Source organism: Carya illinoinensis, chromosome 4 (genome assembly GCF_018687715.1).
Source record: "Carya illinoinensis cultivar Pawnee chromosome 4, C.illinoinensisPawnee_v1, whole genome shotgun sequence".
Classification (NCBI taxonomy): domain Eukaryota; kingdom Viridiplantae; phylum Streptophyta; class Magnoliopsida; order Fagales; family Juglandaceae; genus Carya; species Carya illinoinensis.
The window spans coordinates 28,534,571-28,551,661 of NC_056755.1; the positions used below are offsets into that span (position 1 = coordinate 28,534,571).

General features: G+C 34.4%; 1 protein-coding gene across 3 annotated transcripts; it reads left to right on the plus strand.

The window, feature by feature from the left end:
- The first annotated feature begins 719 nt into the window (after window positions 1-719).
- LOC122307712 (phenylalanine--tRNA ligase beta subunit, cytoplasmic-like) lies at window positions 720-16,233 on the plus strand. Of its 3 annotated transcripts, none has more exons than XR_006241801.1 (20): window positions 720-1,101; window positions 1,223-1,323; window positions 3,099-3,228; window positions 3,342-3,457; window positions 4,000-4,066; window positions 4,788-4,829; window positions 5,405-5,446; window positions 5,587-5,663; window positions 5,989-6,115; window positions 6,198-6,365; window positions 7,725-7,853; window positions 7,960-8,094; window positions 8,221-8,355; window positions 10,080-10,154; window positions 12,675-12,782; window positions 14,801-14,890; window positions 14,991-15,074; window positions 15,456-15,546; window positions 15,673-15,849; window positions 15,976-16,233. XR_006241801.1 is itself a non-coding variant. In XM_043120765.1 (20 exons), the coding sequence occupies exons 1-19, from the start codon at window positions 889-891 to the stop codon at window positions 15,522-15,524; spliced, it is 1,809 nt and encodes a 602-aa protein (XP_042976699.1). In that variant the 5' UTR covers window positions 722-888; the 3' UTR covers window positions 15,525-15,546; window positions 15,673-16,233. The 3 variants fall into 3 exon arrangements, 2 of the variants coding, with proteins under 2 accessions (XP_042976697.1, XP_042976699.1); XM_043120765.1 differs by having other exon boundaries at window positions 722-946; window positions 1,046-1,101; window positions 15,673-16,233; XM_043120763.1 differs by having other exon boundaries at window positions 15,673-16,233.
- Window positions 16,234-17,091: the final 858 nt, after the last annotated feature.

The following is a 17,091-nucleotide window of genomic DNA, read 5'->3' on the forward strand; positions in this document are numbered from 1 at the left end:
ACATCTTTAAATATATTTTTTTAAAAAAAGTATATTAATACACTAAAAATTATTTTCTTAACTATTAAGCAAAAAAAAAAAAAATTAAATACATGAGTGTTCAAAATGAGAGGGCAAACTCGTGGTAATATCATTTTTCTATGTATTTTTTAGATTTTGGGAAAGAAGAGACAAATTTGAATAAAAAATATTATAAACTTAAAATATTCTTAAGATATAATTTTTTAATATTAATTTTGTCTTGAAATTTGAAAAAGTCGAATTATTTTTTTGTTTGAAAGTTTAAAAAAGTTATAATTATTATTTTGAAAAAGTTGTAATGATGAATTTTAAACTAGAGTTTTGCAATTCATAAGTTCCATACATCACATAATTTTTTATTTTTTAAAATTCTTTTAAAATTTTATTTAGTTTTATTCTTCTTAAAATAATTGAATTTTTCTACTAATCATTCATATACTACACATTTGATAAGAGAAAAAAATTTAAAAAATAAAAAAAAATAATATATGGTGTATAAGACTTATGAATAGAATTTTTCTACTACCAAACATGCCTAAGACAACAAACAAAGAACATAACATGCTGTGGCCATGGGCCGAAATACAATTGACGGAAATAATATCAAGACTGATAGACTGGGCCAGACTACAATGTGGCCCGACCCATTAACTCTAAACTTAATCAGACTAATACCTGGGCCATTAACAGCTGACCATTTGCAAGTACAGAAGTAAAATAGCTGAAGTCCCCACGTGATGTCTACTCGAGGCACCCCCTTCACCCGAGCCTTCCCTTCCTATTCTCTGTAAACTGGTTCAAACCCTAGGATGCGCCGCCTGTGACTCATCATTTGCAATTGCAGACTATCTTCCTGAATTATCAACCATGCCTACTATCAGCGTGGGAAGGGATCGACTGTTCGCAGCCCTCGGAAGAACTTACAGTGAGATTGATGATTTTTTTATATGTATTTCCCTACATTTTCCTCTTTTCGAAGAAAATTTGATGAAATGGTTTTGTTTTTTGTTTTGGAATATCACAGCGCAGGAAGAGTTCGAAGACCTTTGCTTCAGGTTCGGTATCGAGCTCGACGACGTCGTAAGCATTTAGTGCACTCTGTCCTCTTCTTTCTCTCTATTTTTTTTCCTTCTTGTTAATATTAATGATTTTGAGATTATGGGTACTTTTATTGAGAATATATTTCTTTTGGTTGTCCCAGACTACTGAGAAAGCGATTATTAGAAAGGAAAAGCATTTGGAAGAGGAGGAAACCGCCGAAGATGAAGAAGTTATCTACAAGATTGAGATCCCTGCCAATAGGTATTTTACTATTTCATATACAAAATGTAGTTTTTTTTTTTTTTTAAAATAAATGTGTTTTTATTGGCACCGGCTGTCCAAACAAAGTCCTGACTAATTCCGGGACTAATCCCCCTTAGATCCCACTGCTTTTACTTATAAAAAGAAAGTAGAAGTTTTAAATGATAGCAGAGATTTTCATTTACTAATTATTAAGTATAGGTTTATTAGAATATTAAATTTACAAAAGTAGCTATAGAGTTGCTACAGAGTTTATCTTTATATTTGCTCAGTTTGACTGGTTTACTAGTAGGATTGGTTTTTCCGCTTAATTGCTACTAGTTTTTTTTTTTTTTCCCCCCCTCATTAAATACTTTTTGGCTTTGCTTAATATAATCTAATTGATTTATATTGGGTTCACGCGTTACATTACAACTTTTCTTATTATACCTACATGCTTCTGGTGAAAACTTGAAAGCCTTTGCTTCCACCCAAAAGCGCACAGAACTGACCCATAATAATCTCTGCAGGGGTGGGTCCGAAGGCCCTGCCTTGGAGAGGTTCCCCGACATTTAAAAAAAAAAAGTCTGCGATCTTTATAAGAAAAAAAGGGAATGAAACAGAGAATTATTTCCGGCAATCATCACTAGAAAATCCATCAGTGCACTCTCATTCCATACAAGAGAGAAAAGCAGCAATATTTTTTCCAACTGTAGCAAACTCGAAACTCCCTCTTGTGTCCACAACCATTTGATGTGAGGATCAAGAATTTCACATCCCTCTTGTTTCCAAATGCAACTGCGGTGAGTGTCCTAAATAAAAAAAAAAAATCTAAAATCGAAAAGCAAAATAAATGCAAACAAAAATCCAAAAACTAGGTTGGTGTACCAAGTGCAAAAAAATGATTTTTTTATAAATGTAAAAAACTAGGTTGGCATCCCAAATGCAAAAAATAGGAAAGTTTTGTAGTGCCTTTTTGCTTCATATAATTTAAATGATTTTAAGATTTAAATGTTTTGTTTTTTGTTGAAAAAATTTGAGAAAGGAAGATTGAGGATTATATGTGCCTTCTTACTTCATATAATTTCAAATGATTTTTAGGTTTAGATGATTTAAATTTTTATTATTTTTGTATCTTGAATTTTTAATTCCTTTGTGTTTTTAAAAATTGGTTATATTAAATGTGTTTTGTAGTTTCTTTTGTACTTCAAATAAATTTAGATGATTTTGGGATTCAAATGATATTTAAAAAAAAAACAATTTTGGTAAGAATGATTTAAATGATTTTTTTTTCATATTTTAAACAATGGTTTTTATATTTTTAAACGTTTTTAGCCATGTGGCATGTTTGTTATTGGCATTCTTGGATAGCATTTCCAATAGTTTAGGTGGCAAAAATATGATGGAGGGACCTGATTGATGTAATTGTAAAATCCATGGAGCAAGATGAAAAAATTGAAAACTCAGGAGCAAAAAGGTAAATGTGCAAATGTAACACCCCAATGGAAAGCCCAAACGACATGGCCTATATTCCAAAAGGATTAGTTAATGTTACAATTGGAGACCCATTGGAACATTATAAAAAGCATGAAATTCTCTTTCCCAAGTAATGTGTGGTCTTATACACCACCTACCCTTACCCTTACACATCATATGGGTATCACAGAAAAATCTTGAGACTTTATTGTTTTTAACCTTTATTTTATGAGGGTAATTAAAAAAATGCAAGATAAATTCAAATTTCTTACTCCTTATTGCTTATAAGAAATCTAATTATTTTGTTTTGAGATGCACAGATATGATTTGCTTTGCTTGGAAGGAATTGCTCAGGCTCTTCGAATCTTCAATGGCCAGCAGGAGATGCCGAAATATAATGTGGCTAACATTAGTAGAGAATCAATGATTAAAATGCACGTGAAACCAGAGGTTGTTTATCCCCAAAATTCACAAGCCCATGATCTATATTTTTTTTTTCTAAATTCTTATTGTGACAGCTGATTTTCTGGGGGGTATGAACTCTTCCTTTTCTCCCATTGCAGACAGCTTCAATTCGTCCCTATGTTGTTTGTGCTATTTTAAGAGGTATAACATTTGATGAAGGAAGTTATAACAGCTTTATTGATCTCCAAGAAAAGCTCCATCAAAACATTTGCCGGTAATGAATCCTAACTCACAGCTTCATTTATAATACGTAACTTGGCATAATTATTATCTCCAATAAAATGATTGGACCTGTTAAAAGTTGAAGATTCCTTTTTGATTGTGTTTGTTCACGAAATCTAGATAGAACAGGGTTAATTTATTATGTTTTATGTATGGCTGTTTAAATGATATGCAAGTAACACAAGCATCAAAGAGTGCACGAAGTTATGAAAAATCTTATGAGTTTATATATTAAACCTTAATTTTGACCTAGCCTGTAGCAAGGCTCTTTGTATACCCCCTGTGTACTCGGGCCTTGCCCTTTTCTTGTTCTAATATATTTCCTTTTACTTATCAAAAAAAAAAAAATTTTGACCTAAAGTTTATAAAGTCTTTTTTGCTTATGTAGTTTTTAGCAGATCCCCCCATCTGCCTAAACTAGCATCAATTAGTTACATGGCCCAAAGATTTTATGTGTGGAGCTTTTATCTAAAGTTTCCTTAAAGATTTTATGTAATCTATCATTTCACATGCTTGCATTTGATAATTTTTTAGCCGAAGAACCCTAGTTGCCATTGGAACTCACGACTTGGATACATTACATGGCCCTTTCACATATGAGGTAGGTTTCTCCAATATTAATTCTTCTTGTTACAGTATGTTATGTATTCTTTTGGTGTCTTGGATAATGGGTTATGGCTGGACATATGTGGGCTGTTAGTTCTCTCGTTGATAATATCTCTTTGGAATTAAAGGACAAGTTTATGCCCTAGGTCAAAGGCTTTTGGAGACCTGCCACCCCTTTGGCCCTTCAATACATATTATCTGCTTGTAAACAAGACAACCATCTAATTCCAGTCTGAAGTTTTCTATGTGGTCTGTACTTTTTAAGTTATTAACTCCTTGTTCTCTTGAGGTGCACTTGCAAGAAACTCATTACCAAGGGCCTGTGCATCTCTAGGATTAGTCGGGATTTTGTTCTCGGACATCCGGTGTCAATAAAAAAAAAAAACTCCTTATTTTGGACGGTTAGATTAATTTTTTGATCACCTTTTTGACTCCTCCAATCCTATGTTAGGACATGCGGTGAAGATTTTCTACTCTCTCTCTCTCTCTCTCTCCCCCCTTTTTAAGTGTTTGGTGTGTTGAGCATATCCACAAACATGTTTGCTTTGGGAAGTTACTTCTCTCTCATTTTTGTATGAGGTTATAAAACAAACGAGGTCATTCCACATTAATTTGTAATACTTAAAAGGTTGTGTGAACTGAAGTGAGAACATGTACTGCATCAGTAACTTACAATTTCACTTTTTTTTTTTTTTAAAATTTTCTTTTATTTGCAGGCTTTGCCTCCTTCAAGTATAAATTTTGTGCCACTGAAGCAGGTAATCTTCATATTTTGGTTCAGTTATTAAACACTGTCGAAGTATATTGTTACTTTGTCAGAATCAGTGCTACCTGATAAAGTCATGAGAAACATATTATACAAAATGAGCACGCAGGCTTGTGACTGAAAAGAATTACAGAATGTTTGGAGGGTCTTCCCTAAAATATCCATTGAAGAAAGGTCTTTTACTGGGTAAAATAAAATTGGATTCATGTAGCAAGTAATAGGTTTCCCTGTTGTTATTCAGAGTTTTAAACCAACCTTGTTCCCATTGATTTATTATACTTGAATATAAGCCATCATTTCTTCTGCTTTGGTATCCATTTCAAAGAAATTGAAGCATGTGATTGAAAACTTTTAACAAAGAGAGTTTGTGCCTCAAATGAGAGCCCTTTCTTCTTCTCTTGTTGTTCTAATTCATCAGAACTTCCTATATTTTTGTAGATGGCAGTGGTGTAAGAAAATTTGTCTTTATCATGCTATATCTTCATTTTTTGAATGGCAAAATATTGTGAAGTTGCAGTGTATAATGTTAGAACTAATTGCTTAAAGCTTTTTTCTTTTGGAGTTTAGGTGAAGAATTTCAGAGCTGATGAGCTGATGGAGTTTTACAAAGTGAGTCTTAGATTAAGATATTGGTGATTGCACCTACATTGCTTGTGTACTATTAGTGGAGCTTCTATATTATACTTTATATTGGTTGTGGAGATATTAGAATATAATTTCTTGATCTATGTTTAATCTTGATGCGGCAGACAGATTTGAAACTGAAGAAATTTTTGCACATAATTGAGAGCTCACCAGTGTTCCCTGTTATATATGACAGTAACAGGTATGATGATTTTTTTCTTTTACGTTTATGCAATTTTAAGGACTTTGAGCCCTTTTACCTGCCATTTTTATTAATTGTTGTTATTTCTTTATTGTTTTATCATTTTCCCCTTACTTCCTTGTCTTAAGTAGTTGAAGATATCTGTTTTGAAGACATTGAGTTCATACTGCCCTTTATACTGAGAGTACTAAAAATATAACTCTATTGTCTTTATTGAATTTTCATGGAACAAGAAGATCTTTTAGCCTATGTACATGCTTTTAATTCCTTTATATACTGAATGCATAGTTGTAGATATTTATATGCTCTTCTATTCTTGATGCAGAACTGTTGTATCTTTGCCCCCAATTATCAATAGTGCTCATTCAGCTATCACTCTAAAAACGAAGAATGTGTTCATTGAATGTACTGCCACTGATCTGACGAAAGCCAAGATTGTTTTGAACACAATGGTAACCTGGAAATTTTTGGCTGCTTTGGATTTTGGTTATGGTTTAGAGTTGATGAATGAATGATTTTCTTCTATTGTTCTAGGTGACAACCTTTTCAGAACATTGTGAAAGGAAGTTTGAAATTGAGCCAGTTGAAGTGATATACTCAGATGGGAAGTCATATATTTGTCCTGATTTGTCTGTCTACAGCATGGAAGTCTCTCTGTCCTATATTACTGGTGCAATTGGAGTCCCCTTGGATGCTGACAAGGTATTTCAATTTCTTTACATTATATGTCTATTTCTTGATTTATGAAACCTTAAATGTGCATTCATGGCTGAGGCTGTTATTGATGTTTGTGTGTGTGGGAGTGCTCATTTCTTATATTAGTTTTTTATTTATAATGGGGCTGGTTGGCGCTGTATTTTTTTATTTGTTTGGTCTTTATGTATGTCACCAACCAGCAACATATATTTGTATATTTTTTTTTTATGTTTGTTTTCCACTATAGCTGGACGCAAACGAGTATCTAACATTCTCTCACTTGGAAAAAGATTGACATTGGAATCTCTCCCATTACAACATGGCAAATTCCACCAACTTATTATTATTTTTTTATATAAGTAAGAGGTAAATTTTATTGAAAAGAATGAAATAGGCATAGCCTATGTACATAGGAGGTATACAGAAGAACGCTTAATACTTTCTAGAAACGCTAAATTAAAGATAAGAAGTCATGAACATTGTTTCCATTAAGCAAAATGGCTGAAAACCAGAGCAATAACGTGTGCACAAAAAAATTCTGAAGCTCCATCATTATGCGCTCCCTATCTTCGAAGCACCGTGCATTTCTTTTCGACCAAGTACACCACATAATGCACAACAGAATCATCTTCCAACTAATGCAACCTGGGGACAGCCTTGAATTTCCTTCCAGCGAGCAAATAAATCAACCACCCTCAAAGGCATTACCTAAGCGACAAACTCTTCTAAAGATTTCATTCCACAACACTCTTTGTCACCTCACAATGCAATAGTAAGTGATCCATTGATTCTCTGTGATTTTTGCACAAATGGCACCAATCCATCACAATGAGTCCCCTCTTCCTTAGGTTGTCCGTGGTCAGAATATTCCCAAGAGCAGCGGTCCATACAAAAAAAGCTACTTTGGAAGGCACGCGAGACCTCTTCATCTTCCCCATGATTGTTATCCTTCAGACCCTAGGGAACAGTTTGCATGAATGCCAAGTGTCTCCCTTATGTTAATGGACGAAAATTACATGGGCTTAAAGAGCCTAAGTGGGCTTGGGCGGCCTACTCCAAGATGCAAGGAAATAAACTTCTTAAAAAGCAAATTTTGACTCTATGAGCCCTAGGTCCACTGATTTTATAATTACTCAGGCCCAATAGAGACTTAACATGACCGCCAAGTCCTAGCTCTAAGTTCGGGTGCACACTTTCCTTATTCATTGCTCCTGTAAAACCTAGCATTTAATTAGCAATCTTAGTAGCTGCCATGTTATGATGTGGATACTTTATATTTCTATATGTTCAGTGACGGTAACTACTTGTATGCAATGGCTTGGCTTGTTTTTGCTCTTTATCCTCACTGTCTTTCCTATCATGCAGGTCACTAGTTTGTTAAATCGGATGCAATTGAGTGCTGTGCAGTCTGTATCAGGTGATAATAGCTCTGGTATTACTGTATCTGTACCCCCAACTAGAAGTGATGTTCTTCATCCATGTGATGTTATGGAGGTATTAATAGTAGTTAAACCTGGTCATATAACTAATGCATCTTTTCTGCACCAAGCATGTTTTTACTTGTATTTTGTATTGACATGACATGTTTTTTGTTGCTAAGGATGTTGCAATTGCTTATGGCTACAATAATATTAAGGATATTGCGATTGCTAAGGGTTACAATATTTCAAAGGGTAGGGCTGTGTCTTTGAGGCCACTGCCCCTGGAAGAGTTCAGTCATCTTGTCAGATTGGAGGTACAGAGCTGATAAGATACAAATAAGATTGCAGCTTTTTCTTGATTAGTGATACTCTTCCTTGTATACTCTCTTTTTATTGCATTCTATTTGTTTAACATTTTTTTGGTTTTATTTTCTTATTAGATGGCAATGTGTGGGTTTACCGAGGTCTTATCATTTATTTTGTGCTCAAACAATGATAATTTTGCAATGTTAAATCATGAAGATGACGGTTCCACTGCAGTGATTATTGAAAATCCTCGTTCATCTGAAAATGAGGTTTGTATTCTCAATCTTATGTGCTTAATTACACTGATAATGTGGATTTTGCTAGTATAATTGTTGGAAGGGTATGAATGCTGTATATGATTGCTGTAACTTGTACTGATATAATATCCTGTCTCTTTACTCAGTTTAGGTACATTCTTTTTTGAAAAGTCTTATTTTGCTGTCCTTACCCTTGCTATTTTTATTCTCCCTCTCTTTTATTTTTTTTTTTCAAATCAAGAATTGTTTTGAACAAAATCAAGACTTAATGCATATCATGAACTACTTCATTTCTTTAGAAGGCAGTTATAACTTTTTTAAGTCATTTGTCTCTGTTTTCTTCTTCTGTTTTATACCCTTTTTTACACTAGTGGTCTTCTGTGGACTAAAGATTTTCTTCAAAACTTCTAAAATCTTTTTGAGAAATTGATTTCTTTTGGGTTTTGTAAAAGTGGTGGTGGAACCTGTAGAAAAAATGTTTGGATTGAGGAATTTCTTGGATTTTTTTTTTTTCCTACATTTTGAAAAAAGTGGTGGTGTCCACTGAATTGATGCTTGTTGAGAAAATCTTCCGAGGTTTTTGGCTAGGTTTTGTTATGTTGTGTTTTTTTTTTTTTGGTGGCGTCCACTTCAAGCCACTTCATCTTATTACTTTTTATAAGAAAAGGTTATGCCAAGGCAAAGGATTAAATGAAAAAAAGTTTGGATGTATGGATGGAAAGAAAAAAAGTTCTGTTAATGTAAAAGACATTTGTAGATTTGCTAGCTGGTTAGGTCTCCCTTTTCAGTTCCACATCTGACCTCCGGTAATATGTATTATTAATGCACAAAGCTCATATAAGATTGATACTATTACTGTCATTTATTTATATACTTATATCTAGGGTGATATTTTTTCACCTTTACATTCACAATTTTTTATGGGATCCATATTTTGTCAAACTCACTGCTGTGAAGCTTCCATGCCAAGATTTGTTCCATATCAACAAGGTCATTGGGGTTGGTAGTCAACCCTTGCACACAACTCTCCAAATCATATTTTTATTGGCATTTAATTGAAAACATGTTTATGTGTTGCATATCTATCCATGCCCGATAAATATGAGATTAGGATGAATCACTGCATGATATGCATGCCAACTCAAGTCAAAGCTAAACTGGAAGTTGTATCTGCCAACTTAATAATGAATTGTATATAACCAGAATTGTGTGTGGATTGTTTCACAAAGTTAAGAAAGAACTTTGACATAAATACCCTTAGTAAAAAGTTAAAAAAGAAATCTAAAAACCCAATATAAAATAATTATAGCAAAGTACAAATAAAAAAGTAAAATTTAATTTTTTTTAATTTTGAAAAATAATATTAAAACGTAAAAAATGAAAATCATTTTAAAAATAAAGTTTTGAACTTTAATATTTTAAATCTTTATGAAAATTTTAATATTTAATTTAATATGGGATTTTTAGTTTTTAGAATTTTTGGGTGTAATTTTGTCCTTTTAAGTGGAAAGTAGGTACATTATAATTAGTTATTAGTTTGGGTGTGATTGCAAGTTGGGTGGTATTTGAGGGGGTTTGTGTGTTTTCCTACTAATTAGTATATTGTTACCAACAACTAAACTCTAGGTTTGCTTCTTAGTTTACTTGGTTTTCACTGTCAGTTATTTCTTTTATCTTCCTTTTTTTTCTCCACTTTTTTTTATTGATTGAAGTTTAACATATTGCTTCATTTACAGACTGCTCGTACCAGTCTTATGTCTGGTCTATTGAAAACTGTTGGACAGAACAAAGCCCATCCAAAGCCCATAAAGGTACATTGTAGTTTCTCAATAGGCCATTAATTTTTCCGTGGGTGGGTCTGACTTTGCCCATGTTATTAGGGAGTCACATTTAGTTTGTATTATGTTAGCTGAGTTGTGAGCATGGAGATTTAATAATTTCTGAATTGTGCATGGCATTCAATTTAGTGGGGTCATTATTCTTAGTTCTAGTTCTCTTTATGGAATCTTATGTTGTTTCATTGTCATTAATAAATACAACATTGGTAGACATAAAATTTACAATCTTTTGTGTAATTTTTCTGTTCATGTAGTCATGCTGTTTAATTATATCATAAATAAATACTAAAACTTTAGAAGTATTGAATTAAATATAACATCTTTATATGTAATCTTCATATGCTAATAGACAGCTCTAGCATTCTTTAAAAGCCATGCAAGTGAGTTGCTTATAGCAATAATTTTCGAATGTATTAAAATGATTCTTGTTATTTTGTTATCTGGGGCTTCTAGGATATTTGTGAAGGCAAAACCCACACAATCAGAAAGTGCCAAATATCGTGCCCATAAGTCTTCAGCCAACCTGCAATTATTAGAAGATGATCAAGGCTTGCATCATTTTGTTTGCACAAACATCACGACTCCATTACTTTGATATGCCTCTTTTGTCAAATTACCCAGTGTTAAGATATTTTCTGAGACGTCCATCCAAACAAAACCTTTGAATGTGCCTTTCTTCTCTAAATAGACTTCCAAGGAAATGAAGAGCCAACTAGAGTGATGAGCGCGTTGAAGAAGATTTTACCTTGGAGATCTAGATATATTTGATCATTGCCACCTATTCTCCACCTAAAGAAATATGGCCAGCTAACCTGCAATTACTAGAAGATGATCAACGCTTGCATCATCCTGTTTGCACAAACATCACCACTTCATTACTTTGATATGCCTCTTTTGTCAAACTACCCAGTGTTAGGATCTTTTCCAAGACGTCCATCCAAACAAAACCTTTGAATGTGCCTTTCTTCTCTAAATAGACTTCCAAGGAAATGAAGAGCCAACTAGAGTGACAAGTGCGTTAAAGAAGACTTCACCTTGGAGATTCAGATATATTTGATCATTGCCTTCTATTCTCCACCCAAAGAAATACAGCCAGCCTGAAGAATGAAGAGAAAGTGCCAAATATCCACACAATGAGAAAGTGCCAAATATCGTGCCCATAAGTCCTCAGCCAACCTGCAATTATTAGAAGACAATCAAGGCTTGCATCATTTTGTTTGCACAAACATCACGACTCCATTACTTTGATATGCCTCTTTTGTCAAATTACCCAGTGTTAAGATATTCTCTGAGACGTCCATCCAAACAAAACCTTTGAATGTGCCTTTCTTCTCGAAATAGACTTCCAAGGAAATGAAGAGGCAACTAGAGTGACTAGCATGTTGAAGAAGATTTTACCTTGTAGATCTAGATATATATGATCATTGCCATCTATTCTCCACCTAAAGAAATATGGCCGGCCAACCTGCAATTACTATAAGATGATCAACGCTTGCATCATCCTGTTTGCACAAACATCACCACTCCATTACTTTGATATGCCTCTTTTGTCAAACTTCCCAGTATTAAGATCTTTTCCAAGACGTCCATCCAAACAAAACCTTTGAATGTGCCTTTCTTCTCTAAATAGACTTCCAAGGAAATGAAGAGCCAACTAGAGTGACAAGCGCGTTAAAGAAGACTTCACCTTGGAGATTCAGATATATTTGATCAACGCCATCACCCAAAGAAATACAGCCAGCCTGAAGAATGAAGAGAACAACTTCATCTCCTTACATTGGGACAAGTGTTATTCAACTGAAGCCTCCTTACAAAGGAATGAATGAAATATCTCCTGAAAGTCTTCTTAACTTAGCCTTGAAAGTGGCCTTCCAGAACTTGAAATCTTTCAACAAAACCTTGTTTGGGACACATGCAGCAAATACTTGCTTTACTGTGGGCAACGGAGTGAAGGTCAAATTTTGGCATGATGTGATAGGGCACTCAAGGAAGTTTATCCACAAGTTTATGGCTTAGCAAGAATGAAAGAACCCATCGTTTGAATAAAGTAAATAAAAAAACTAAGTCTATAGAATAGAGTAATAGATACATTTATTCATGATCGGATTATATTTGTTTGATATACTGTTGTCAATATGAATGTTTAGAAAAGAACATAATGTAGAAAACCATAAATTAAAATACAAATTTATGGTATCGGACATTCTTTAGCTACTATAACTGAGTCTAAGGTGTTTTGCCCCTTAATCAAAGCATTATGTGATATGGATGTGATTTTCACCAACGCCGTCGTATTGGCTAGAACTTTTGAGATGATTCATAAAAAAGTATCTCACTTATTAGGAAAAAGTGATCTTTTATCATTATTTATATATATTGGCTTAATTTTTGTATCTTCAGGCAAAGTAATATTCTTCCGTCATTTTATCTTTTGTGTCTAACAACAAAGTTCTTCCACCCCCCCAACCCCAAACCCCCCCAATTTCTCTCTAGATTTTTGAAGTTGGTGACGTAGTGCGGTTGGATGAGACTAAAGATGTAGGGGCAACAAATCGTCGCCAACTTGCTGCACTATATTGTGGTGCTACTGCTGGATATGAGGTGCATTGATATCTTACTCAGTTTAATTATTTATACTAATCATAGTTGTTTTGAATGGCTAATCTCAGTTTGTTTTCATTTATTGTTTGTGACTTGCATTTCTGGCAATTCAAGTTTCTATATTTAGATTTTTACCAATAAAAAATCTGCATTTTCAAGTTGGCTTTGTCCGAACAAGTGTTGGGAGCAGTCAAACTGAGTGGCCATTGAAACTTAGCGATTGTCAAAGCAATGTTCCAACATCGAGAATTGATTTACAATTCACTCGAGGAAGAAAACAGTCAACTTTTAGAATAATAAAAAAACGGTCATTTTTTTTATATAATAAGACAACCTGTTTAGAACCCTGCGTTTTGACACTTGTCATTGTGAAACCCTCCTGGCTGTCAGTACTTATCCAACTTATCATTTTCTTTTGCTCTTCGCTTGCTCCCCCACTATAAATTTTTGAGAATAGTTGCAGTGCAATTTTTATGCATGGGATAGGGGAAGGATTTCGTTTCATTTGGTGAATTGAAATTTGGTGTGTTCACCTTTTCATACATGTAAATTTGGGGTTGAGAAGACTGAGCACTTCCAATGCAATGCTGGATAAGTAATCGTGGCATCATGGCCATAATATAAAGTAAAATATTAATTTGATTAGTGCTCGGGTGATGATACCCATTGGTCATTTGATTCGAAGGGTACCTAATAAGTTGATACACTTACACGACTTAGGCCAGACTGCATTCTGAGGTAGGGCATCTGCCATTTTATTCATTTAAGAGCTATTTAATAGATGGTTACAAGAAGGGGATCAGTTTTGGAGACACTTCACTAATGCAAAACATGGGGATCCTTGGGTACAATGGACTAAGTTTGGTGAGGTCTTATGCAGAAGTATCAGGCAGGTTGGAAAAGGTTTCTGTGCTTTGTCCAGTGTTTGGTAGGAGATGATAGAAGGGTGTGCTTTGTGCATCTGTGGGTCCCTAAAATAATTCTTTTATGATTTATTTGTGACAACCGAAGATACAAGTTTCTGTATTGAGGATGCGTGGATCCATTCTTACAATATATATATTTTTTTAATTCTTTATCATTTGGGAATTAGACTAGCGGATTCACTTTGTAGTTTGTTATATGAAATTATATTGGTTCGCGAAGGGGCCGATCAATTATGTTGGAAGCTGAAACGTGGTTAAATTTGAAATTTTTTCTTATTATGAGGCATTAGGAGGCGTTAATGATGCTCAATTCTCATGGAGACGTATTTGGGATGGCAAAGTCTCTAGGGAAGAAGGTTTTTCCCTTTTGGACTGCTGCTTTAGGAGGCTTTCAAGTTTTAACTTTGGATAATAGAACCGAAAGGATATTTTTGTGATGAATAGTTGGCATGTGTAAATGTAAGAGCAAGGTCGTTGATCTTCTGCTGCTTCATTACCCTTGTTAAGAGAGCCATGATCTCTTAGTGTTTCCTTCGGGCCATAGTGGATGCCTCAAGAGTGGTTTATGGGTACTGCCAAAGAAGATTGTTTGGACGGCATGAAAGCAGTTTCATTTGGAGCGCTTTTCTTCTTTGCTTTATGTGGATGGTAGGGATAGTGGAATAATTCAGCAGTTTTATTTGGAGGACGGGATGGAGGGGATCATAAATTTAATCAGTGTCAAACTGTTTACTTGAAACTTAGAATCTATATGCTTGCACTCTTTTTTCTGAGTGGTCTACTGCTTATAGCAGTCTCTTTCCTTGATTTTGTGTGGATAATTTAAACCTCATTATCTAATTATTTGGGGGAATATTTGGATACGTTATGAATGTGTGGGGTCTCTCCACTTTTTAATATAAGCCACCTAATTTATTTGTTAATTTTTTGGATGGATAAACTGCTAATTAAGCATATCATTCATGTGTGTATGTAAATGTCCTCTGAATAGAATTATTATCTATAAAATATCTGCATAAAAAAAATGTACATTCATGTGTTACATGTGAAGCATTTCAACAGCATGTGTAAATTTTAACTTAAGATTTGCAGATAATTCATGGTCTGGTGGAAAGAATCATGCAAGTGATTGGGCTTGTTCCACCTGATGACAATACAACCTACTATCTAAAGCCTTCTAATGTAAGGGCTTGTCTTCCCTCCTGCCCATTGCAGTTCCTCTTTTTCTTTTTTTGTAATAGTACTTGGTGATGATATACCTCTGTCTTGCTATCTTCTATAGGAGCCTGAGTTCCTTCACGGTACACAAGCTAGCATCATTTATAAAGGGAAGCAAATTGGAACTTCTGGAATAGTGCACCCTGAGGTAATTATTTTTCCGTAACCTTGCTGGTTGGTGTGGAAAGCATAGAACCAGATGTCAAACCTATATGTTTAGAAAGAACTTGAACTAACAATTGTCTGCCCAACCATTCCAAACTTAGATGTTAAAAAGAACCATCTAACCATTTTCTGTTGTGGTCAGTTTATTTCTCATCAGTTTTGTGGAGATAATTAAGTTAATTATGTTAAATGATGCTTTGTGTCATTCTGCATTTCCGTCAAAGCATTCTTTTTTGCTACTTTGACAAATGGACCAATGGTTTCTGGCATTTGTTTAATTGAGTAAATTTGGATACAGCTTTAAACTCTTTCATGGTTATTTGCAATTACAGTCAACTTATTTGAGAATATGTTGTGGCTTTAGGTCTTGAACAAGTGTGACATCCCTGATCCTTGCTCCTATTTTGAACTCAACATCCAGTGCTTTTTGTAGGATTTATTTTGTAACAGCAGAGGTAAGTTTCTTGATCATTTTGTCATTCTACTAACCTTCTTGGGTTCATCTATCATCTCTCACTCTGAGTTCTTTAGTATGCTTGTAATTGTTGCCTTAATTGGTTTGTGTTATTTAATAACTACAGGAACATTGGCTTTACTTCGATTACTCTATCGTTTAGTGGCTCTAGTGCCATAAATTACCATATCAAGGGCTTCCATTTGCAAAATCCTCTGGTTCTCTCCATTTTGGAACCATGTATGATGATGGGAATGGAGGAATATCATTTCAGTTGCCCAGTATTGGGGGAGCTTTATATAAGGTGTGATTTAATATAGTGTCCGTCTTCGGAACATTAGATGTGTATTGTTGTTGCCTAACTTTTATGATCGACGAGGAAAAGATTTTGTATACCGCTTTACATTCTACCGAAGCTTCTGTTTTGCAGATTCCAGTTTGATGTCATGATCCCCTTGCCTTCAGATATATCTAAGCTTCGAAGGGGCTTTAGGGTGGATAATCAAAAGATAACTTTTTTATTTGTCATTCTGCAATAAGTTCATACTTTCATATATCTAAGCCTCTGAAAAATGTCAGCTTGAGAATGTCATCCAATCCAGACTAACATTGTTGAGCATAATTTGGGAAATAGAAACTCTACTTTGCCCCTTGTACTGTACCGCTTAATATTATTGATTTTTTTTTTTACTTGATGATTAAGGAAGTGATTTTTAATGTATTGGTATATATTTTTTTTAATTTTTTTAAAAATATTAAAAAAATATGGGAAAAAAAAAACACAAAAATAAAAACTTACAAATATGCTAGTAGTCAAATGGAGCAGTGCTACTCAGGCGGTAGAGTAGCACTGCTCTATGAGAAATCACTCAAGACCGACAAAACCTGGAGCTCTGTTTCCATCAGCACAACAATTTCCTGATTTTGGTCTTGGGCAATTGGAAAATGATAATGAAAGCTTATAATCATTCTTCTAGTCATAGTACCGTAAGGGAAGCTCAAGTCCTTAATTGTAAAACAGGAATCTACATAAAAAGAGTGAAAAATATAAAGAAATAGGAAAGCAAACATTATTTGCCGTCCCTCCCTTTGATGGTGATGGGGTGCGATATTCTTCACCAACGGTGTGAGGGAAGAGGTGCATAACTTTAGGTCATATTTATTACTCTAACTGGGAATTTAGGTCGGTGAACCTATGTGGTATTGCATAAACAATTCTTCTAAGTACAGCCGGGATGGGTAAATGCGGGGGAACCGGCACTTCCATGTATGTCCTTTTTTTTTTTTTTAAATAGAAAACAGTGAAAGAAGAAATAAAACACAACCAAAACAGAATAAAGGAAAGAAACGCAATAGCGAGCTAGAACTGGGATTTGGTCTTCGTCTTCATAATCATGGGTTATGCTTCCATTGGCTGCAAAGAGGAAGAGTGAGCTTCCAGAGTTCCTTTGTCTTTGTTCGTGAGTGTCTTTGTGGCTTGATGATTGAGCTTGTCAAGGGCTGAACTGCCATTGTCCATAGATAAGCAAGTCGAGCTTTCTTTGGA